This window comes from Aspergillus tubingensis (assembly GCF_013340325.1).
Source record: "Aspergillus tubingensis WU-2223L DNA, scaffold_9, whole genome shotgun sequence".
Classification (NCBI taxonomy): domain Eukaryota; kingdom Fungi; phylum Ascomycota; class Eurotiomycetes; order Eurotiales; family Aspergillaceae; genus Aspergillus; species Aspergillus tubingensis.
In genome coordinates, this window is record NW_023336283.1 from 1695497 (window position 1) to 1719256 (window position 23760).

Consider the following 23760-nt stretch of genomic DNA (forward strand, 5'->3'; position numbering starts at 1 on the left):
GCTGTGCACGTAAGCCCCCGCGAAAACAATGGCTCAACCATACCATCCGGCGGAGCTTCCCATGTCCCATAGCGCCAACGCCCTATACACTGCAACTCAAGAGTATAGCTCGAGGAAATCCAGCCAGCAGCCTTCAGTATACACGTGGTCGCCGCTCGGGGCGGGTAACTCAAATCTCCGTGACACTGATAACCCTGCTGTGCATCAATTCCCTGAGGGGGAGTTTGTTCCATTTGGGTTCTTCGACAAGGTCGACATAAATCTCTTCAAAGATACCCTGTCTCCAAGTGTGGACTGGAGCTACGAGAAGCGCAGACAGGTTCATCAAATACTTCCATTCCTATACCTGGGGCCCTGGAGCTGCCTCGCGGATAGAGATTGGCTCAATCAAGAGGGAATCACCCTGCTCCTAGGCATCCGACATGGTCAATTGGCCAAGGCGGGTCTTCTTTCTGGAGCCAAGACAGCCGCCGCGCTTAACATCATGACAGCCTCTATTGATTATCAAGATAATCAAGAACTCATTAGCAATCTTCGTGATGTAGTTAACGGCATCAATGAACACATCGCGTCCTCGGTTCCCCTCGGCCTGAGCCGGAGCACCGAAAAGAAGGTTCTTGTATTCTGTGAAACAGGCAACCATTCGTCGGCTTTGGTGGTGATGGCCTATCTGATGGTGATGCTCAATATCAGTCCAATGAAGGCCTTGGATCTGGTCCAGTCGCAGCGATTGAGCGTAATCGTGGACGGGCCGGCGTCGCAGTTACTGTTGGCATTTGAAGCTATCATCGTGGCCAAACGGGATGTCGAAAGAGTGCGCCGAGCTAGCATCTTGGATACATCGGCTTCCTCGAAGAAGCGAACCAATAGCCGAGATACCGACGACATGGATATTGATGAGATCGGATTTTGGGACCTGGAGAGGAAACCACTGGCACCGTTCCAAGATCGTTCTACCATCTGATCTCCGATGCTATTCTCCGAGGGTAGTTGTCACAGGAAATAGATAGATTGTGCTTGGTAGCGACAAGAGATATGTTAGAGTAAAGCGGGAAATAGCCGTCTTCCATTTTGCCTCCTTCCTCGTGCACTTCATGCATGATGTGCTTGTAATCAGATGCCGTACCGAGATGGAAGGCGCCGTGCCTTTGTCGCCTCGTAAAGTCAACATATGACCCCAAAGCCAATGGCAAATACACACTTGCAAGGCCCATCAATTCATATTTCTCATTTATATATGGTTTTTTCTCCGGAATTCTCCCTGGGATATTCCTCACCACACAGTCGGAGCATCTGCTGAATTAAGGCTCGCCTTCAGCCCGTCAACTATGAAATAGCATTCACTGCCTTGTCTATGCCACCACTTTTGCCTTCACCTTCACATTCACCTCCCCACACCATGAACTGATATACGAGATTGATGACGTTTAACATCTCATCTTTATTTCACAGTGACTTTACATATCTCTAGCAATGTGTACTCCTTATCCACCCAAGAGCACCATGCAACTTCGCAACAGAATTCGCCCACCAGAGCGCTTCAACCAAGACCAGTTCTACAGCCCATGTACGCAGAGATCTTTACGTGTACCGCAAAATCAAGACTACATTCAGAGCACTCAGTTTGATCCCAACCTACCTCCGGCAGCGTTTCCTACACTAGATCATCTGTCTCCCCCCAGCCTACGCGACAAAGAAAACGGACGTTGGAAAGGGCAGGAGGCAGATCTCTCCAAGCGCCCCAGAGAGCAGGAGAAAGATGGCGAAAATACCGAGAACAAGCGTGTGCGTGGGGCAGGTCCAGGCGTACAGACCAGGCCTCCAGCATCAAGCCAAAGTTGTTTCTTAAGCAACGGGGACTTTAACCCGGTCTACAGGAAAAATATGACCATTCTTGCTAATGTTGGTCGGGAATCATCGATCGAGAGATATCTAATGGACAGCGACATGGATGAAGCCATGACTGATGCCCCTGACGAGGAGGATATAGAGGTACGTTGAGCATGAACTAAATTCTATCCTTCTCCCATTTCTTAACAACCAGTGTCTAACAATCTTCTTATTTTTGCACAGGCTCCTTCAGCAACAGCCTCCGTTCGTCACTGTAAATGGAGCGACCTTTCCCCACAAATTCAAGTTGAGATCATTGACAATATGCTCCAAGAATTTGACTGGCCAACCATATGCCATTTACTGGGGCTGACGGCAGAGGAGCGTGAGGAAACCCAGCAGAAGATTCGCCAACGGGATCGGCAAGATAAGCAGGAAGATATACAGTTGCAAGATATGAGAGAAAGGCAACTGAGGGCACTCCTGCGAGTCGACAATACGAAAAGTGGACATAATCGCGTTCCACACCAAGGTATCTTCAGCAAAATTTCCCGTCAGGTTTCCGGAAAATTACAGAATCAGATCGACTCGGACATTTCAATGTGCCAGCAAAGTGAGCTGCTAGATGCCAAACTGTTTCTGCGCACGCGTGGACTCGACTGCAAGTATGCAGGAGAATGGGGTAATGGTACGTCTGCTTGGCAGGCCCTTGAAGACGATGACATTGAGCCGTGTCTCGATGATGACGAGAGGACCCAGCAGCGCCTTGTGGATTGTGCAGAATTTGATGCAACAGGACTCTCAGCACGAGGGGACGAAAATGCTAATGTGCCTGACCCGGATGATAATTGCACGATACAGGCGTATGAAATGGCCAAATACTGCCCGAACTCTGAAAGGAACAAGTACCTACACCAATTCCGTTTCAACAAGCCCAGGCAATGTAACAAAGATTCTCAACCCAGACACAAGGTAGTGTATTATGACCCTCGAGGGAGTGAGCCCTGTCGCCTGAGCGTTGGCGCGGAGAAAGCTGCTCATGTTTGCGATACGAGATGGAGAATTCCCAAGCTGGTATCGAGACCTTGGGAGATGCCTCTGACGAGTCTGTCTTTTAATGGGCCACGAGCAATCCTTGGGACATTTTATAATACCCACGGCAACAAATTCGACGCAAGGAGGTCCCAGAATGCAGCCTTTGCTCCTCCAACCAGGCTCCCTTGTGGAAGTATGACTGACAGGCGTGCAGGCCAAACCGCCTTTTCATCGAGGCCTGACCCACGACACGGAAGTTCAGCATCAGAGGTACGCAAAGAGATTCCACTCAGATCAAGCAGTGGCAGCACGTATGCTACCTTATCTGAATCAGGGAGAACTTCGAGCCCCGTAATTTGGACCCCCAAAGCCACCCCAAATACAGCAGTATCCACCACAAGTCCCGATTGTCTTCCCGCAGATGAGAACAAACAATCACCGCATGTAACCAGTGCACCGCAGTTCCCACTGGAAGCAAGAAAGGTCCTCAGAGAATCAACCGCACAGAATTCTGGTCACGAAGTGCTAATTGAAGAATCGAGGCTGGGAACCCCCCCGAAACGTCCAGTCGAATCATTAGTCTCCAAAGAGAACAAAGTGCATTCGTCTAAAAAGCTGAGCGACGGAGATGACAGCAGCGAGGATAGCCATGACAACGACTATGATGAGGTGGTACTTCTACCTGTATAGTCACTCACAAGAAACTCTAGTAAGGACGTAAACTAGGGAAGAAGATCGAGAGTGCCCGTCCCTAGAGCAATGGTACCCGAAACAGATTGACCGAGTATTCCAGAAATTGCGAGAATTAGACTGTGTTGTTGAAGACTCCTTACCGTTTACCTTGCCCATATTTTCGTCAATGCTCCTTCATCATCAAATGTAATTTGCACGCAGCAAAGAGTAATATCGACCATAGTGAATATCTGGCCCCAAAGACGGAACCGAGATGCATTATACAACCTAGACCTTTTGAATTTCATTGTCCGATGTTTCTGTATTTGCTGATTTTCTTAGGTTTGTAGCCACTCCCAGCGGGTTTAGTCCTTCAAGAGTAAAATTACTTGCGATCTAAGTGCAAGATCAAGAACTAGAAGCCACCAGAAGTACGCGAGGCCAAGAGATTGGAACAGCATCTATTTGTGAAACTTGGTGTGTGCAGGGCCACGCCAGAACACGTCGCGTGATACTATCTACGAGTCACGGGATCTTTCCTTTCTCATTTCTCATCTCTTTACTTTTTCATCTGTGCAATCCCCAACTCATCAATGTAGGTATGCGACCTATAGCCCATCATGTTTGAGATTCATGACCCATGTCAGCAGCCTCTCGAGGCACTCCAGGTAAGTGCGTCTTGGGGACAAACCTTGCTCATTGGGTAATGCCATTAACTCTCCATTTTGAAGAGGGCTGTTGATCAAGTCCTCAGCTTGCCAGGTTTATATTACGGACATACCCGGCACAAAACCAACTCTTCCCCGATTGAAAAGCATACCAAATAAGTTTATAGTGGCGAAGGATCTAATACGCGAAAGGCAGGAGCTGAGGTGGAACCATTACTCGATTAGAAGCCGTTGAGCCGGCATCCAAGGCCCACTCTTACAAGCTAAATGAACGGGCCATCGGCATCAGGTGAGGGATGCGGTCTACAAGAGCAGCTACTTCGAAGCGCTGAGCTGACAGCAGGCCTCCAACTGAGCCTAGCACTACCTAAAGCTTAGGCAGCCAAGGAAGTCATCTAGTACCCAGTGCTATCGAGACCGAAAGGAGGATAACCATTCGAGGCTTGTGGGAGGGGTATTGCACCATGAAATTAGCTTGCCAGGAGAGGCGAGATGCTACCAAAAATGGCACAATCGCCCCTGGAATCGAGTGTCTATCAGAGCCCTTGAAACACCAGAGGTTCCTTACCGGTTGTGTCACAGTTGTGTCGATAAGCTGGCTGTGCCCTTTTCTGTGGGTTCGCTTTCCGGCAGGCTTGCCGAAAGTACATAATACCGACCTGCAAGGTCCAGATGACTAGGTGATCAGAGCCATGTAAGTGTGTGTACGAAGGTATTTGTATCCACAAGAAGGTTGATGGTACTCGAAACGATAACCTTAATCACCACGACGCCACATGACGATGGTCTAAGCTATGGGGATACCATCTGTAATTGGCGTTAAACCTGTTTTGCTCGGCTGGATGACTTGTTTATCCGACAACAGTGGTTGTCTACGTACGCTGGAGTCTCTCGACCTAGGATCTGACAGCCACTAGCACCCATGATTTAATTCGGGGTTTGATCTGGCGATAAACTTTCAGGGTTTTGGATACTATTGGGATGCCTTATAAAGGCGTTTTAAAGCCCCGAGAAACCGGGGTCGATAGTGGGTAAGCTCATCCCCTACTGATCAGTCTGGAGATAAGTAGATCTATCGAGTTCGTGTGGTGTGGTTTACGTTGAAGGTCTGGCAATTGTTTGCCGGTTTCGTTGATGGTGTCGCGTTCATCCTGCCTAGAACGATGAAGCACTGCACCCTAAACAAGGGAATTCTGCTGCTTCTCCACGATCTCAATACCTTAGTCCACTCCCTAAAGAGTTGTTAAGGCAAAACAGCTGCACTGGCACCTAGAATGCTCACTACTTCATTTGACTGTGTTGTGCTAGATGGCACCGTTGTTACGGCCGCTGATGTTGGTCGGTATGATATTGGCATCAAAGATGGGAAGATTGCTATACTTGCTCCTGCGCGGTCCCTGGCCATAGCTCGCTCTTCTCGAGTTATTGACGCCGAGGGTGCATATGTTATGGTAAGTTTCATTTATACAGAAAGTACAGTAATGGTCTCAATCACTGACACGTCACTATCAGCCAGGCGGCATTGATGCGCATGTCCACTTGGCCGAACCGCGAGGCCAGGGTCAAACGTCCGATACTTTCACGACAGGAAGCCGCTCTGCTATTGCTGGTGGCACAACAAGCATCATCGCATTTGCTCCTCAGGATAAGTCTGATCCATCCTTAGTCAAGGCGCTGGAAACAGCGCAAAAGAAAGCCGAAAATGCTACATACTGTGATTATGCTCTCCACCTTATGATATCCAACCCAAACAGAGAGGTTCTCGACGAATTTTCCATTCTTCGCGAACGTGGCGTGTCCTCAGCCAAAGTATTCATGACCTACGAATCTATGCAGCTACGTGACGGTCAGGTTATGGATGTCTTGATGCAGGGCCGCAAAGATGGAGTAACCGTACTTATCCATGCTGAAAACGGCGACATGCTCACCTGGATGACTGAGCAACTCGAAAGTCGCCAGTTACTTGAACCGAAATATCATGCCGCTTCGCGGCCTCAAATCCTGGAGTGTGAAGCTACCAGCCGAGCCATATCCCTGAGCCAATTTATCCAAACACCAATCTTGATCGTCCATGTTTCCTCGCCGCTAGCCGCCAACACGATTCGCGGCGCGCAGACCAACGGATGGCCTATTTTCGCTGAGACATGTCCACAGTATTTGTTTCTGACCAGGAAAGACCTCGACAAGCTCGGCTTCGAGGGCGCCAAATGCATATGCTCACCCCCACCCCGCGAGGGTGAGAACGACCTGGAAAGCATCTGGACAGGGTTGCAAAATGGAACATTTACAATCCTCTCCTCTGATCATAGCCCATACGTCTACGACGACGATGTCAACGGAAAAAAGATAGCCATGAAGGACGACGTACCCCTAGGCCGCTTCCGAAATGTTCCCAACGGCTGCCCGGGAGTTGAAACACGTCTTCCTTTGGTCTGGAACTCCAATCGTCTCACTCCTCAGAAGTTCGTTGAGGTCGCGAGCACCAACCCGGCCAAAATGTACGGACTATATCCGCAGAAAGGCTCCATTATCCCGGGTATCTCCGATGCGGATCTCACGATCTGGTATCCATCTGCTCTGGAACCATTCCCTATTACGAATTCCGCTTTACATCATAATGTGGACTATACACCGTATGAAGGGCACATGGTAACCCAGTGGCCGCGATACACCCTGCTGCGTGGGGAGGTCGTCTGGGATCGGGATAACGGGGGTATTGTAGGTCAGAAGGGCTACGGGAAGTTTTTGAAGAGAGGGCGCAGTGCGTTTTGTCGTGAACAGTCCGAGTTGGATTTTACAAAGTTCTAGTTTATATACCTCTTGGAGTTTGAGGACATGGGGATAGTATGAAGATCACACACACACACACACACACACACCATGACAGAGAAAAGCATTTCACGAAACCACTGTATTAGTATCAAGATTCTGCTGGTTAGCATAGCCTGTGATTTATCGATGCCGAGAAACTATGAAAAGAGGGAAGGAAGCTTGGACTCGCCATTGCATCAATATGTATCTATGCACAGGAGTATTGCAAAGTTATGTATCTAACTTTTATTTCATACAGTACACTATTGTATACAGCCAAGTCAAATACATGCATTCAATGTTATATTAAGATTTATGTAAGAGGGCCTTGCTTGATAATTCAAATCACTATTTATTTTGCCTTCTGATACTTTAACTTTGACTAGTTCAAATCAAACTTATCGGTGTTCAGCACAGAGGCTGATGCACATCTGCCTAATACAGCCGATCCATAATATGATTATAGTAAACGTAAACCTAAAAAAAAGCAAAGTGATATTGAAGTTAAGACACTGACCATAATCACAAGCCCTGTTCAACAACTCTTCATAATACTTAGTACCACCACCGGTTAGCATCATCGACATATTTCCCGTCCTTGAACTTACCGAAGGGGCGGAGCCTTACCCCTTGCTTATTAAATTTGACTCCCAATGCCCGAAGCCGCGCAACGATCGCCGGGTCTGCCTTAACTTTTTTGTACGACATGACAGAACCCGGGCCTTCACAGGCTAGACATTGTTGCCCATTTATCTTCTCATAATGGGAATACGCAATGTGCACCTTTTCTAGCTGAGGGAGATGTGTCTGGCAATGTGCTGCCAAGTCCTCCAGCTCATCGCACAGCATATTAGATGTCTGCATAAGGCAACCGTCTATGGAGAGGAACCGCAGCGAACTTGGGAGAATTTTCCACAGAGGAGAAGTCGGGACACGAGTGCCGGGTTGAAAAGGCAGTAGATTAACCATCCGCATTTGTAGGGTTTCTAGGACAGGAAAGTCACATAAGGACCCGAAGTATGCTGGCTGGGGATACTCCACATCGTGATGAAGGTAGAGGTCGCCACGGCATACGTGAGATTTTATACTAAGGTGTCGCAGCGTGGAGCGGAGTTGGTAAATGGCATCATATGCGCGGTTGGGTTCCCAGTGAAAGCCAGGGCGGTGCGGACGCCTGAATAGGTGGTGTGTTGACTCCTCAAGCGTCCATGTGAAGGATTCGAGCTCTGAACACCCCATGAGCAGCTGCGGTAATTGAGTGAAGGTTTTATCGCACTGTTTGACGTCAAGATGGGTTACTTTGCTGTTGAACTTGCGAGGGAGAGCTTGTTCGTTTTGATCGGCAATCCGCGTAACACGAATATGTCTTAAGGAAGAGATTTCGAGAAATGGAATCAGGCGGATCACGGATATACCTGGCGGTTTATAGTCAAAACGTGCTTGAGATTCTTCAAGTGTGAGATGTGTCAAGCGGGTGAGGATCCCTGATTCAGGGTTTGCTGCCCAGGAGATGACTTCGTCAAAATGTGGCGTGGGAGCGGGGCCTTTTTGGCCATGCCCGTGCTCATCGCATGGCAAGAAAACATAAAGATCTTGCAGATACTTCAGCTGAAGCAATAGCAGAGCGAACCAGGGATTCCTCAGGGACTGGCAGGAATCGAGTTTTGGGTCGGATTCAAGTTCATTATGCCAACGCAGGATCATCTGTCTGGTCAGCGGATGAGAGTGCAAGAAGTCTCCCCGTCCTGTTTCCTGAAGAACTCTAGACAGCTCAATCTTTGGAGAACCCGGATATATGAATGGGACCAACTGTAGCGACCGAACGAAACCAGCAAGATCTGGGTTTTCAATGATGGCATAAGGGAGGCATCGGGCAGGAGGGCCATCCTCGTCCATGTGGAAATCGGGTTCCCACAGCCGGTATACTCCTTGAAGTTGAAACTCGCGGTAAAGCTCCGGGGTGAAAGTGGAATAGCAGAATTTCGAGACGAGAACCAGCTGGTATAACTCATCGATCCAGAGATATCGGCCAATTTTTACATGCAGTTCGGGAGGCAATCGATCCATGATGCCTGAGCGAGGTATATCTTGCGAGAGAGTTGTTGTTTCTTGCTTAGCTTGAATCCAGCGGGGCCTGTACTGAAATGAGCGAGCAGGTAATTGAAAGACCCAGTGTTGTCCCCTTGCCTTTTATATGTTGTAGCATGCATATGTCGAGGAAGCTCAGTTATCATAACCCACAGGAGTTCTTTGTACGGGGTATACAATATTGAATGGAAGGTCCCTAATGGACTCCATTGGATTAGTAGGAAACTCTCATTCAATGCAGAGACATATCAAAGGGGCAATCATGTTGACATGAAGTGCAATATGGAATATCCCTGATAGTTGATCCAGAGCTTCCATTTTATACAAAGGAGACTTCAACACTCCTATCCTAGGGAGTGACAAGTGTAAACCCCTCCTAAGAGAAGCGACATAAAGGCTTAGCAAAGGGCATCGAAGGACGTCAGCACCATGGCGTGAATATCTTTCTTGCATCGAGACAAAGATGCTTGGTATGTTCCGTTGCAAGACAACAAAGGTGTCACTGGGGCCCGATAGAGGATACAGGGTAATTTAGCTGCGCCTTGAAAGCTGGCAACTTGCACTGAACACAGCCATGCATGATGATGATGATGATGATGGTGGTTTATATGTCGGGGGATAATCCACAGATATACGGTCCTTTCCGGGTCCTGCAGCACTGGCTTTGATTATAGCAGCACCACGATGCATTATTCAATCATAATTCATTATCAGGATGATCAGTGAGATCCACAAGTACCTGGACCATATAACATCGTTTGCAGTATTTGCAGTCCTGTATCAAGTAGGGTGTGTCTTAGTGAGGAAGAGGAAGAAGCGGTTGTTCATGTGAAAGGCAAAAACCCATTTAGAGATGGTCCGTGCACTGACGCGAAAATCCGCGTGGGAGAACAAAGGCGCGCCGCCCGTCCGTCATGTGTGCAGGCTGCCTGCCCAGTGTTGATGCTCTGGTCCCAATTACAGGGCATCTTTATCGCCTCTTGTTTAACGGAGTTGCAGGACATCTGGGAGATAAGGACTCACCGCAAGCCTTTTTAGTGAATCTGCAATCGGACAAGTTCCCTCTGCTCCGGTATCCCGCTGTGGGAGGCAATTGCGACATTTGACCGCGCAGAAGGAATATTTAGCTGAACGACAGACCCTATAAGCGATATCCGTGAAAGACGAAAAATCGAAGTGGGAAGATGTCGAATCCAGATACTCCCATCACCGGGACCGATTCCCTTGATGAATTCGCCCCACGATCAGGCTCTTCGCAGGCGTCCACGCCGATGACAGATGGACCCGACCAAGACCAGAAGACCACGCCGCAGGATAAGATGGATTTATCGGAGGATATTGAGGGGATGGATGTGAAGGCGAAGGCGCTGATGCATCTTCTTAACACCAGTGAGGTGCGATTGTTCGATCCTGGGGTTGGAAGGGATTTGGGTGGCGCAGAACTATTGCTGATGAGTTCGCTCTCTCTTGATAGGTCTTCGTTGCGATCATGGCGGATAAAATGAAGAAACAGCAGGAAGAGGCGAGACTTGAAGCAGCCAAGCAGCAACAGCAAGGGAAAAAGACTGAAACCAAACCCAAGGGTGCTAGCGAGCCGGTTGGACGGCGACAGACACGCACGAGTGCAAGGCAGTCCGCTGCCACCACAACGGAAGCTGCCGCTGAAGAAGGGAAGAAGGAGGAAGAACAGGAAACCACTAAGACCAGGAGAGGCCGGGGAAGGAAGCCTGCTTCTGCGGCTGCGAATGGCAACACCATCTCCAGCTACTTCAAGAAGGCGGATGTGAAGGTCGATGAGGATAAGCCGACGGTTCAGGAAGCTTTGGAGCATGCTGCAGATGAGTATGAAGCGAATCCAACGGCATTGGGTGGTCAGGAACTGGTTGCTACCCAGCAACCGGAGTTGGTGACGGGAGGGAAGATGAAGAAGTATCAATTGGAGGGACTGGAGTGGCTTAAGTCGCTGTGGATGAATGGACTATGTGGCATTCTGGCCGATGAGATGGGCCTTGGGAAGACCGTTCAGGCTATCTCACTAATCGCTTTCTTTAAGGAGAAGAATGTCTCTGGCCCTTTCCTGATTGCTGCTCCCTTGAGCACGGTGAGCAATTGGGTGGACGAGTTTGCAAAGTGGACGCCTGGAATTAAGACCGTCTTGTACCATGGGACAAGGGATGAACGTGCAACATTAAGGAGGAAGTTCATGAACATGAAGGACCAGAGGAGTGCGGATTTTCCTGTCGTCTGCACTTCCTATGAAATCTGCATGAACGATCGAAAGTTCCTCGCGCAATATCAGTGGCGGTATATCATTGTGGTATGTTCTGCTCCCCCATCGCATGACCATTGAGATGATCCGATTCTCTAACATGTCTGCAGGATGAAGGACATCGCTTGAAGAACATGAACTGCAAACTGATCAAGGAATTGCTCACCTACAACTCGGCCAACAGGCTCCTCATCACGGGCACACCGTTACAGAACAACATCACAGAACTTTGGTCACTACTGCACTTCCTCTTACCTGAGATCTTCAATGATCTCAACAGCTTCCAGGGTTGGTTTGACTTCTCGTCCATGCTGGACAACAATGGTCAGACGGATGTCATGGAACGTCGAAAGCGCACGCTGGTCTCCACGATGCACTCGATCTTGAAGCCTTTCCTCCTCAGACGTGTGAAGACCGATGTTGAGACGTCCCTTCCCAAGAAGCGGGAGTACATCCTATATGCGCCGTTGACAGCAGAACAGAAAGACCTTTATCGTGAGATTCTCAACGGCACTGGTCGCCAGTACCTCGAGGAAAAAGCCACGGAACGTCTCATGGCTAAGAGTGGAAGGCCGTCACGATCTCAGAGCCTGAAACGCAGCGCTGATACCAGCGAAGCTTCATCACCGAACAAGAGTCTCAAATCTAGCCGCTCATCCACACCAGCCAGTGCAGCATTGCCCACCTCCCGCAGACGCGGCAAGGTGTCGAGCTACAAGGAGCTGAGCGACCGCGAATTCAACTCTAGACTTCGCAGACTCGAGCAAGGCTTAGAAGAAGATCTGGACATCGCTGAACAACCCAGCGAGACAGAACAGGAGGAGCAAGAGAGAGCCAAAACCATCCGGCTTGCCAGTAAGCACCTCCGTATCCCTGCCCTCATCCTACATCGGAAAACTAACATCTCCTTCCCACCTCTTAGAGAAAGAAATCGCTCAAAAGAAGATGCAAAACCCCATCATGCAAGCCCGACTTGCCTGCAACTCCCCACATAACTTCTACTGGCCATGGATGGACGATCCAACCTCCATCGACGAAACCCTCGTCACAGCCTCGGGCAAAATGCTCCTCCTAGACCGACTAGTCCCCTGCCTTCTCAGGAAGGGCCACAAAATCCTCATCTTCTCCCAATTCAAAACCCAGCTCGACATCCTCCAAGACTGGGCCACGCAACTCCGCTCCTGGAACTGCTGCCGCATCGACGGCGCCGTCAGCCAAGAAGATCGCCGCGCGCAAATCAAAGCCTTCAACACCGACAAAAATTACAAGCTCTTCCTCCTCAGCACCCGCGCCGGTGGCCAAGGAATCAACCTCATGGCTGCCGACACCGTCATCCTCTTCGACTCCGACTGGAATCCGCAGCAGGATCTGCAGGCGCAAGACCGCGCCCACCGAATCGGGCAAACGAAACCGGTCATTGTCTATCGCCTCGCGACAAAGGGAACTGTGGAGCAGACGCTGCTCGAGAAAGCGGACTCGAAGCGTCGTCTCGAACGGTTGGTTATTCAGAAAGGCAAGTTCCGGAGTCTGTTGGACTCTGGTGGACTTAGCTCCAATGATGTTGATGATTTGAAGAAGGCGCTGGGGCAGGATGAATATGAGAGTTTTGAGGCTGGAGCGGACCCGGCCACTTTGCTTTCCCAGAAGGATTTGGATATCTTGACGGATCGCAGTGAGGAGGCGTATGCTCGTGCTGAGAAGGGATTGGATACTACTGGACGGGCCTTCATGGCTGTCGAGACGAAGAGGGATGGTGATGGTTTAATGGCGCAGATTATTGGGAAGTAATATTTCTTTACCCTTCCTTCTTTTGGTTCTCGTTTTTCTTTTTGTTTATTCCTCATCAAGGCGGGCGTTTAGGCGGATTGTGCCCATAATCAATCATTAAGACTACTTACTATGGGGTGGGCGTCAGGCCAGGGAAAGCGGGACCTAGGCTAGGCCTATAGGGCGTTCTTGTTATGTACTGTACATTAGATAGAGGGGGTGACTGGAAACGGAAGAGGAGTAATAGGCGGGTGGGTAATGCGAAAGCAAGGTCCAAACTGAGGACTCAAATGAGTTGGAACAAATCACACCTCTAGTGGAAGCGAAGCATGCATGAAAATAAAGCACACGAGACACGAATCAATCCATTAAGCGCCTGATGCTCCTCGCCAAGAAAATGGCTATACAACGACAACAACACAATAGCAAAGCTCGTGAGCGTAAAAACCCCCACGGCACGAAGAAAATACCAGAAGCAACCCAGGTGAGAAGTATATTCAAGAAAACGAAGCAAGAAAAGGGAAAGGCAAGTCGAACGAGGAATAGATTAGATGATTACCGGGACAACTTTGCCTCTTCGACCTGTGCCCGCAGATCAGAGAGCACCTCCCTCCGTTGCGCCAGATGGCTCTTCAAACCTTCGACTTGCTCGCCAACGGTCTTGACATCATCTCTGAGACGTTCTACGTTCTGGCCGTCTTTGGATCGGCCCGCGCCTTCACGCAGCTCCCGCAGCTCCCTCTCCTTGTACTCCAGCAGCTGGAGTGCTTCTTTCTTGATCAACACCCAGTTGGGCCGGCCGTCGTTCCGAGGTCGATCGCGTCGTCCTTCGGAGGCCTTTCTAGCGGAATCCAGCTTGGACTCGATCTCTGCCAGCTCGCGCCTCAACCGGACCTTCTCCCACTCTTCATCCTGGATGGTGTCGCTGAAATCCGTGCCCTTGGGTGTATAGGATGTCTTTCCTCCGGCACCCAGTCGACTCAAGTAGGTATCTCCGAACTTGGCTTTCTTGCCCGTGAGGGTCTCCGTATCGCCGCTTGCGCCCCATTTCTGGGCGGGACGGGCATTGTCGACTTGGTAGTCGATCTGGTTGTTCTCGAACGAAGCGCGCAGGGATGCAGGAATGGCGCGGGGAATGCGGAAGCCCTCGTGGCGGTAGTTAAGCATATGCAAGAATGCAAGCGTAGCGTCTTTGTTGATGGTCGGGGAAGCAGAAGGGTTGACTAGGTTCCACGCAGAGCGGATGTCCGTGTCTGGGACGTCAAGGGAGTCGTAAAGAGGCTGTAGCGATTCGACTATACAAGACCCGCATCATGTCAATTTCATGGCCCAGGAGATTGAAGTCGGGGTGGGGGGGGGGAGGCTTGGATTCGGACATACAGGAGATTTCCCCGCGGTGGTTCTTGTTCGCGAGATAGATTTCTTCGTATTTAGACTTATCGGATGGGTTCATGTACCATTCGAAGCCATCTTTTAGGCCGGGAGTGTCATCCTCGTCTTCTATCCGTTCGAATTGCTCCGGACGACCGCTCAGGGCCCGGGTCGCATGGACTAAATGAGCTTTAGATTCGGGAACGAGCCAATCAGGCAGAACGTTTGGCACTGCTTGTAATTCCTTTGCGGATTGGATATATTAGCATGGAACGTAATGGAGTGGGGGGAGCATTGGACTGCAGAAGCGGGCGGGAAAGGAGACATGCAGCACCAGGAGGACCGGGAGGCGCCGCAGTTAGGGAGCTCACATACCCCATTGACAAGGTCGAACACCAATCGCATGGCAACACAGAACTCCTCAAAGTCTAGTTCGCCATCACCATCAACATCTGCCAGATCCCAGACCTTTTCCAGTTGGTCATCACGAAGCCGACTGTTCCTGAGTACCGAGGCCGCTTGGGAGTTGTTCAAACGCGGCTGGCCGCCTGCCAGCGATGCGAAGATCTCCCAGTACCGTTCGATTTCCCACTGCTCGATCTTCTTGGTTGACATGATTGGAGGCAGAGTCGCTTGTCGACTTGGGGACTTAGCAGGACACCGAGCAATGGGAGACAGGAGGCAAGAATGAATGAAGTGAACAGGATGGGGGGAATAAATGGGGGGAAGTTGTTTGGCTGGATTGCTGGGCGTCATCCGGTTCGGGCGTCCCGCAATGGCTCCGCTGGGATTACCGGAACAAGTTAGTTCCGTCCAGGTACTGCTCTAGATAATCGACTTTATCTTAGATAGATAGTTTCTGGATAGCTTCAAGATTCATAGCTATGGAGTGCTTAGGGAGTCGCGTGATTTCCATTATTTTGCAATATGTCTAGATACTTCCTATCACTCTAACTGGGCGTGTGCTTCCAAGCTCCATTCGCCATGCACCATTTACAAACACTATGTACTGACTTGTCCTCGGAAGACCTGGGGCAGCCACGGGCCATGATGGTTGCCGTGTAGGAATCCTTCCCATAATTATCCCCTTTGCTCATGTATCTTTCTTTTCAGAGGCCCCATCCTCAGCATCTTTCTTCGCATCAGCCTTCAGCTTTTCCTCCACTTGTATGATGGCTCGCTCAGCTTCCAGCGCAAGATCCGGTGCCTCGAGTATCGAGGCTAGTTTCTTCGCATCTGTCATGCGGAGAAGTAACCTGTCATCACTCTTCTCCACTTCTTCTACCATCTCCGCAATGGGTTTGTCCACCCCAGTATTTTCCAGTGCGTAAGATACGCGCTTCGCGTACAGTTCTTCGAGCCCAGGGTATGATATCGGATTCAGGAGATTCTTCTCTAGAAGAAACTCTAAGTGTTTGGAGCCGTTAAGTGCTTGGAGTGGTCAGTTCACGAACTGTCTTGAGTGGGAAAGAAGTGGGGGATAAGCCAACCTCGTCCATGGGACCATGCTCGGTACACGAGGTAGAAGAAAGGGACATTAGGCACACTATATTGTAGGTATGGTTATGTGATTAGCATATACGGGTCAACCAAGCCACTCAAATCGGGGTAAATCAGAAGGGCTCCATACAGAGGAATAAGCCCAACGGGAGCGGTCAAGGGCGTCGCAAGCAAGCTCAACCACATCCTTCGGCGATGCAAGTCCTGCCTTTCCGTCGCAATTGCTTGCAGCATCTTTTGTAGCTTTTCCGGCCGAATGGCATTCCCCGGGAATAGTACATCCACTTTCTTGGTCCCATAGGATTCATCAAGTCGCCGCACCGCTGCGAGAGATGGGATACTTTTCAGACCCCATTCTTGATACGGGATGCGTTGCTGCACCCGATTACCCCAGGAGACCAAATGCTTCTTCCAGCCCTTATCGGCCTCCTCCCATTTCGCCCATGTTTCTGCAGCCTTTTGTATGACCCGGTCATGTATCGAAGGCTTTTGCGACGGACCACGGCGGAGGGGTCGAGCGTAGATTAGAGCTTGTCGCGTCGAGATAGGGATGACGAAGAGTCGCATAGCAACTGAGGAAGGGATCCGTTCTGTGATATTATTATGAGTGCCGTGGCGTGTTTCCAAGGATCAGCGACAATGGCTGATTTGGGCAAATTTGGGAGGCAGCCAGGGAGAGCTAGCGATCGACTAGAGAAAATAACCGATTCAAGGGCGTAGATGGAAGTGGCATGCCTTTCCTGTCTGATGAGGGTGTGCGAAGGTCACGGGGCCTGAATTGGCTTTTCGAGTCGTAGTTGTTACCGTTTTCTGAATTGATATCAGGGAATGAATGGGTGTAGCGGAGATGGATGCGTGGAGGTTGCCGGACCATTAATTGGCGGCGCGGCGGTGATGATGGATGATGCTTTGCTTAGTTGCATCTCAGACGTCATTCAGCTTACTGTTGTGACGGTATGCATGACACTGCAACTGCCGACAATATGGAGATTCGTGACTGCAGGCTGTACGGTATGGTAAGTACTGATTGTACCTGGCTGTAAGTTACGCAGCTAACCGGTTGGGGGTTTAGCTCCTCCAAGCTAAGATTACAGCCCGGACGAATTACTACGTAGGCTTCCATCATCCAAATTTCTTGAAACCAGCCTCCCAGCCTTTCGCTCTCTTTTCCCCTCCTTCTGCGACGTCTGATCTCAGTTCATTGTCGCTTTGTTTCACCCATCTTGACTGTTCTCTCGATGATCCTATCTCTCCCAAGGGCCAAGGCTTCCCAAATTTCAGTCAAGCCCGGTGCCCGCTAATCTTCCGAGGGACATTGAGGCGATGCAGACTAGATCCGCGGCTTGCCCCCAGCTTCCGACCCGCCGACGCACCTTCGCCTGGAACCACCGCTGAACTGTACGGCAATGGCACAAGATGTGCGCAACTCACATTTGCAGCCTCCAGATGCCGCTCCGCTCTCTGACGAACAGCTGTCGGAGCAACCATCCGCTACCGAGTGGATGTCGGCGCAATCGAACCATTCTACTGGCGCGCTCCACAGCGACAATGATATCGTTCACCCACATGATGCAGTAGACTACTCGGCTGGACACTCACGTTCGCCAGAGAGTACAGTCGTGGGCGAATTCGACAACATTCCGGCAATGGGGAAGAAACCTCGGACTTTACCAGGTGAGTTTCCCCTTGTATCCTGATCGATCTCGGATCCACCGGATTAAGTCAACTAACCATCGATGATCTGTATAGCATGGATCCGTTCAGTCGAGTATACCGAGGACGATGTAGATGCTGCTGTCACAGATAGGCTACTTCCATCACAGCCAGGAGAAGCCGTTGTCGCCCAGCACAATCATTCGCCTTATGCAGCATCAAGACCTACCCTTTCGAGTGGACAGGGTGAAAGTAGCAGGGGTGTCATCGGACGAGAGCGCGAGTCGCGCTGGAAGAATTTTTCCAGGGACATCGCTTACCCTCGAGAACAAGGAGTTGAGGAGAAATCCGTCACGCCGGACTGGTTGAATGAGAATCTCGGTGATTATTCTGAACCTTGGCGAGGCGAGGGCGAACCGGATGAAGATACCGAAGACCCCTTGAGGATGAGACGACGACGAGAAATTTGGTTCAAGCGCTTCCACAGTACGCTTCTCAAGAGCCCTATGGTTCCCTTGATCTTTCGACTTACGGTATGGTGCTTTTCCCTCACTGCATTGGCTCTTGGAGGCTCTATCCAGCATCTCTCGGGGAAGTACCAGCATCCCCAAGGCCCCTCTGCACTAATGGCGATTATCGTCGATGCGGTTGCCTTGGTTTACCTCGTTTACATTACATTTGATGAATACACATCCAAGCCGTTGGGTCTTCGCTCTCCCTCCGCCAAGGCGCGACTCATTCTTCTAGACATCTTTTTCATTGTGTTCGACTCAGCCAATCTCAGTTTGGCGTTTGAGTCACTCTCGACCGTGAGAGGCGCATGCACAATGGCTGAAGTCAACCAAGAAGTTGCGCCGAAAAACGACGCAATATGCGACCGGCAGATCGCCTTGGCTTGTGTGCTGCTGATTGCGCTGCTAGCCTGGCTCACCACCTTTTCTATCAGTGTCCTCAGGTACGAGAGTCTACCAAGTTACACGAATGACGATACTGACAGCTTCGATTTAGACTTGTCGAACGAGTTGCTTCATGAAGTGCAGCTCTACCATATACCCCCAACCCCCTTATTCATCTCTCTATTATAGTCCCTCTGGGGCAATTTTCTACCCCCCCCTTCCACCACATTAATACCCCGAATTGCTTTTCCGGTAGTTCTCTTTTTACTCCTTTCTTGGCTTACCCCTTTCAACCTCCTTCAATTTCTTCTTCTCATTCCCCCGTTTGCTTTACTTGGCGCTATATCCTTGCTTCGCGAGCTTAGTTATGGATTTTATGTTTGTCGTGGTGGTCGGTTGGAGTTTCAAAGCATTGGGTCGGAAAGGGAAAATCTGATTTCTTTTTTTTGGATTACACGATCACTGTGCATATACGATAAGAACATTATGTACATATGAAATCTTGATGGTAAAGAATCCACGGCCGCTGTTATCGCTCGAAAATCTATCCCAAGGAATCCTTCAGACGTGCAGCACAGGCCCATCCTGCCCACACAAGGGGTCGCTGTGGAACCAACTTAAGGAATGGATATTCCGCGAAACCTTGTCTTCCTCCCTTGAGTCACCATAGCACATATCCCATTGTTTCTTGGGCGGATAAGCGCCAACCATCTGGAAAGGGTCACCCTGGTCAGAGCCGAGCTCCTCCAGCAGCCGGTGGCCGACGCCGGCGGGCACGATAATCAGATCTCCTTTTTCGACGGTCGGCTCGAAGCGTTCGGGGTTCGCTTCCCCACCGAAGCAAAGCCGTGCACGGCCGGAAACCACCCCCAGCACCTCGTGAGTGGTGCTGTGAAAGTGCGTTTGACTGTACATGGAATAGACCCACTGTGGTCTGACCTCGCCAATTTCCTCCAGGTGCGCCGCGAAATCGTTAGCGGACGCGTTAAAAGCTTTGTGGTAGATCATGAGTGGTTTAGACCGGATCGAGGTGTTGGGGATACCACCCCATTTGGGGATCTGGCGAGATGTCACGGAAATTTCTGAAGGAGGAGAGAACGACATGATTGATCGAGTGTCAACACGGCCATTCGTTCTTGTTTTTTTCTTTCTATATATTAGTGCTAATGGAATCGGAGTTGTGGTGGTTCATTTTTCTTAAGGGTTTAAATTAAAGATCAGTTCATCCGTAATGAGAGTATGTGTGACGTCATTAGTACTGCTTGCCCCTGTGAGGGGACGAAGAATGCATGACAGTTAGCATTTCGTCACGCAATGAGCTGATTGTCTCGCATCCAACGTGTCATTGATGCCAGGAGATCTTAGATACGTCTTCTCTCCAACGGCGGAGGATGTGTCCAGTCAGATCGACATTGGCTGTGTGACAGATGAACATTTTTGGGAGGGTCAGAAAAAAGGTAGGCGGTTACGTAGCGGTTGATCCCAAGGGTCGGGTCCCGTGCCAGCCTACCCAAAGGGTGTTAAGGATACAGTTTGGGGAAGATCTTGGGGAGATATAAAGCTGGAGGTGCACAGTGTAACACGATGCTGAAGAGACCTGGAGCAAACCCTGAAATAATTAAAATTAAAGAAAGACTATTCACAGGACTCTGTACTAGTTCCGATCATCAGCAGGGCGGCCTGGGGAATCTAAATCTAGATCGAGAGGGCTTGACCGCCTACCGCAAACAGCGAGCAATCCCCCCCCTCTGTTGGAGGAACCTCCAACCAAGTTACTTAGTAACCGCCAAACTAAACTAACCACCAACCACCAGCCATCATCATTCTCCCCCCCCATCTTAGTTCTTCCGCCCAACCGCCACGCCCTCTTTCTGCTTCCTTTGCTCAAATCATATCTCCTCCCGCCTTCGCTTTTCTACCCTCCCCACTCTCTCTCCCCCAAGGCGCGTCACTACCTACTCTAGTAGTTCCGGGCATTTGCAGTGCAATCCTCGTGGCTCCTTGGGTCGTCTCCCACAGCGCGCCAGCTTCTCTTCTGCCTTAAATGCTAGGCTGAGGTCCTGAAGCTGATATTTAGACTCATCATCGCTGCCTTAAAGCTTAGCCGCCCACCGCTCATCGTGCGGTCACTCATTTTATCCTTGAGACGTTGAGGTAAGTTCCGTGTTCCCTTTCATCCTCACATGTCTTTGTGCCTGGTCGCTATCGTCTCCTTGTCCATTGTTTCGTCCCATAACGAGAACCTTCCTCCGCCTTGACAACTCCTCAAAAGGAGTCGTCTCAAATTCGCATAAGCTAATGCTGTCTCGTTTACTCCATAGACCTGTGCTCAAGGCCCGAACTCGACTATCCATAGCTCGCAGAATGCCTGCCCTTATCCCCCAAATCCCTCACAAGGATGATTTGGATGAAACGTGAGTCCTTTAAAGCTGGGCGGCCGCTCTTGTCAGAAGGAATCATATAGCGGCTTTGGTCGGGACCTTGGCTGACGGTGCGCAGATGGACGTTCCTAGAGAAGGGCATCGACAGCGTGATGCTCAAGTTGGAGGAAGGTGTGGATATGAAAACTGTATGCTGTTCAAATTTCTTTTCCTGGCTTCCCCGGCAGGACCATCATTATCTGCCGAGCTGGATGGTGTGCTGACATATCATCTTCGTTGTTCTAGTACATGGCGTTGTACACGTATGTCCTGGTTCCGAGGCGTCTCCTGCCCCCATGTATTGGCTAACCTGCAGAAACAAGCGCCGTCCATAACTTTTGCACGTCACAAAAGGCCATCGGCAGCAGCCAAAACATAAAAGCGCATCATGGCGGTCGGTCACAACCACACAAATTCTTGAGTCTCAGAACTCCACAGCTGACGGCATCACCAGCACACCTACTAGGAGAGGAACTGTACAAGTTGCTCGGGGAGTACCTTTCTCGTCACCTTGACGCGGTATACCAGGAGTCCGAGGGTCATGCGGAAGAGGCCCTGCTAGGATTTTACATCCGAGAGTGGCTCCGTTACACGACGGCGGCTAAGTACATCAACCATCTTTTCAAATATTTGAACCGTCACTGGGTCAAGCGGGAGATTGACGAAGGCAAGAAGAATGTATACGATGTGTATACCTTGCACTTGGTCAAGTGGAAGGATGACTTCTTCATGAAGGTCCATGAGAAGGTCATGGAAGCAGTGCTCAACTTGGTCGAGAAGCAGAGGAACGGCGAAACCATCGAGCAGTCTCAGATCAAGAGCATTGTTGACTCCTTCGTCTCCCTTGGCTTGGACGAAAGCGACTCTAGCAAATCCACCTTGGAGGTCTATCGGTATTACTTCGAGAAGCCCTTCATTGATGCCACCAGGGTCTATTACGAGAATGAATCACGCCAGTTTGTCGCAGAGAACAGTGTTGTTGAGTACATGAAGAAGGCGGAGGCTCGTCTGGACGAAGAGAAGGCGCGCGTGGGCTTGTATCTGCACCCGGATATCTCTAAGCACCTCACTGACACGTGCCTGGATGTGCTTGTTACCGCACACTCCGAACTCTTGCGGGACGAGTTCCAAGTGTTGTTGGATAATGAACGCCAAGAAGATCTAGCCCGGATGTACAGACTCTTGTCTCGCATTAAAGACGGCCTGGACCCTCTCCGCACCAAGTTTGAAGCCCACGTCAGAAAGGCAGGCTTGGCTGCCGTGGAAAAGGTTGCCGCGGATGGCGAATCCTTTGAGCCCAAGCTCTACGTCGATGCTCTGTTGCAGGTGCACACCCGGTATCAGAGTCTGGTAAGCGAAGCCTTCAACGGCGAGTCGGAGTTCGTCCGGTCTCTAGATAATGCTTGCCGTGAATTTGTAAACCGCAATAAGATCTGCAAATCTGGTTCAACAAAGACCCCGGAATTGCTGGCCCGGTACACAGATTCACTGCTCAAGAAGGGCTCCAAGGCAGCGGAGGAGTCTGAGCTCGAAGAAATGCTGGTGCAGATCATGACTGTCTTCAAGTACATTGAAGACAAGGATGTTTTCCAGAAGTTCTACTCCAAGATGCTGGCTAAACGTCTCGTCCACGTCAGCTCGGTCTCTGACGATGCAGAGACCAGTATGATTAGCAAGCTTAAGGAGGCGTGCGGATTCGAGTACACCAACAAGCTGCAGCGCATGTTCCAAGACATTCAGATTTCGAAGGATCTTAACGCCAGCTACAGAGACTGGCAGGAGAAGATTCTCGACGATGACGATCGGAGGAAACTGGTGGACTCACACTTCCAGATCCTGGGAACTGGATTCTGGCCCCTTAGTGCGCCTTCGACTGACTTCCTCGCGCCACCGGAAATCGTCAAGACTGCTGAACGGTTCCAGAGTTTCTACTTTGACAAGCATAACGGTCGTAAGTTGACATGGCTCTGGCAGCTATGCAAAGGTGAAATCAAGACCAACTACATCAAAAACACCAAGGTTCCGTACACGTTCCAGGTGTCGACCTTCCAGATGGGTATTCTCTTACTGTTCAACGAACATGACACTCTGTCCTACGAGGAAATCCAGAAAGCCACATCCCTTGCTCCCGAGATCCTTGACCCGAACCTGAGTATCTTCCTGAAGGCCAAGGTGCTCATCATAAATCCGGAGGGGTCGAAGCCAGAACCTGGTACATCCTTCTCCCTGAACTATAACTTCAAGAACAAGAAGATCAAGGTCAACCTCAACATCCAGATCAAGTCTGAGCAGAAGGTTGAGTCTGATGATACGCACAAGACGATTGAGGAGGATCGGAAGCTGCTGCTTCAGGTATGTCCCTTGCAAATATGCCATATTGGAAGAATTTCCATGTCGCTAACATGTGTATAACACAGTCCGCCATTGTCCGTATCATGAAATCCCGCAAGAAGATGAAGCACGTGCAACTTGTCCAAGAAGTGATTCAACAGGTCAAGTCGCGTTTCCCTCCCAAGGTCCCGGACATCAAGAAGAACATCGAAGCACTCATGGAGAAGGATTATATAGAGCGGCTGGACGGTGATGAGATCGCTTACATCGCGTGATCGCCATACAGCCCGAGTTCTCCATTCCCTTTCCTCATCCTTTCCTTTCATCTGGCGGTTCAATCCCCTCATCCTGGATCAAGAACACAACACCACATCAACCATCATCTCAAATGTCCTGTTAGCGCGGTAGCTTCCTTATTTTTACATTAGTCTTCTTCTATCTTGACTCAT

General features: G+C 50.1%; 10 protein-coding genes across 10 annotated transcripts; 6 read left to right on the forward strand and 4 right to left on the reverse strand.

The window, feature by feature from the left end:
* Window positions 1-28: 28 nt before the first annotated feature.
* AtWU_08631 (dual specificity protein phosphatase family protein) lies at window positions 29-964 on the forward strand (the record flags this gene model as incomplete). The annotated part of the gene is made up of 1 exon (XM_035503739.1): window positions 29-964. The coding sequence occupies one exon, from the start codon at window positions 29-31 to the stop codon at window positions 962-964; it is 936 nt and encodes a 311-aa protein (XP_035359632.1).
* A 539-nt stretch (window positions 965-1503) lies between these two features.
* On the forward strand, window positions 1504-3555 carry AtWU_08632 (uncharacterized protein; the record flags this gene model as incomplete). Its single annotated transcript, XM_035503740.1, has 2 exons — window positions 1504-1992; window positions 2074-3555. The coding sequence occupies 2 exons, from the start codon at window positions 1504-1506 to the stop codon at window positions 3553-3555; spliced, it is 1971 nt and encodes a 656-aa protein (XP_035359633.1).
* A 1924-nt stretch (window positions 3556-5479) lies between these two features.
* On the forward strand, window positions 5480-7013 carry AtWU_08633 (hydantoinase/dihydropyrimidinase family protein; the record flags this gene model as incomplete). The annotated part of the gene is made up of 2 exons (XM_035503741.1): window positions 5480-5656; window positions 5718-7013. 2 exons carry the CDS (start codon window positions 5480-5482, stop codon window positions 7011-7013), a joined length of 1473 nt encoding a protein of 490 aa, XP_035359634.1.
* Window positions 7014-7571: 558 nt separating this feature from the next.
* On the reverse strand, window positions 7572-9083 carry AtWU_08634 (G-protein alpha subunit family protein; the record flags this gene model as incomplete). The annotated part of the gene is made up of 1 exon (XM_035503742.1): window positions 7572-9083. The coding sequence occupies one exon, from the start codon at window positions 9081-9083 to the stop codon at window positions 7572-7574; it is 1512 nt and encodes a 503-aa protein (XP_035359635.1).
* A 1205-nt stretch (window positions 9084-10288) lies between these two features.
* AtWU_08635 (putative SNF2 family helicase/ATPase PasG) lies at window positions 10289-13161 on the forward strand (the record flags this gene model as incomplete). The annotated part of the gene is made up of 4 exons (XM_035503743.1): window positions 10289-10498; window positions 10579-11421; window positions 11484-12228; window positions 12296-13161. The coding sequence occupies 4 exons, from the start codon at window positions 10289-10291 to the stop codon at window positions 13159-13161; spliced, it is 2664 nt and encodes an 887-aa protein (XP_035359636.1).
* Window positions 13162-13695: 534 nt separating this feature from the next.
* Window positions 13696-15126, reverse strand: end3 (cytoskeletal adaptor protein SagA; the record flags this gene model as incomplete). The annotated part of the gene is made up of 3 exons (XM_035503744.1): window positions 13696-14435; window positions 14521-14755; window positions 14887-15126. 3 exons carry the CDS (start codon window positions 15124-15126, stop codon window positions 13696-13698), a joined length of 1215 nt encoding a protein of 404 aa, XP_035359637.1.
* Window positions 15127-15604: 478 nt separating this feature from the next.
* AtWU_08637 (mitochondrial K+-H+ exchange-related family protein) lies at window positions 15605-16578 on the reverse strand (the record flags this gene model as incomplete). The annotated part of the gene is made up of 3 exons (XM_035503745.1): window positions 15605-15942; window positions 16002-16057; window positions 16142-16578. 3 exons carry the CDS (start codon window positions 16576-16578, stop codon window positions 15605-15607), a joined length of 831 nt encoding a protein of 276 aa, XP_035359638.1.
* An 839-nt stretch (window positions 16579-17417) lies between these two features.
* AtWU_08638 (phospholipase D regulator) lies at window positions 17418-18697 on the forward strand (the record flags this gene model as incomplete). Its single annotated transcript, XM_035503746.1, has 3 exons — window positions 17418-17685; window positions 17761-18619; window positions 18673-18697. The coding sequence occupies 3 exons, from the start codon at window positions 17418-17420 to the stop codon at window positions 18695-18697; spliced, it is 1152 nt and encodes a 383-aa protein (XP_035359639.1).
* Window positions 18698-19121: 424 nt separating this feature from the next.
* AtWU_08639 (cupin domain-containing protein) lies at window positions 19122-19664 on the reverse strand (the record flags this gene model as incomplete). Its single annotated transcript, XM_035503747.1, has 1 exon — window positions 19122-19664. One exon carries the CDS (start codon window positions 19662-19664, stop codon window positions 19122-19124), a length of 543 nt encoding a protein of 180 aa, XP_035359640.1.
* Window positions 19665-19791: 127 nt separating this feature from the next.
* Window positions 19792-23586, forward strand: culA (cullin culA; the record flags this gene model as incomplete). Its single annotated transcript, XM_035503748.1, has 8 exons — window positions 19792-19797; window positions 20665-20714; window positions 20882-20974; window positions 21060-21129; window positions 21227-21243; window positions 21304-21374; window positions 21435-23332; window positions 23398-23586. The coding sequence occupies 8 exons, from the start codon at window positions 19792-19794 to the stop codon at window positions 23584-23586; spliced, it is 2394 nt and encodes a 797-aa protein (XP_035359641.1).
* Between the last annotated feature and the right edge of the window lie 174 nt (window positions 23587-23760).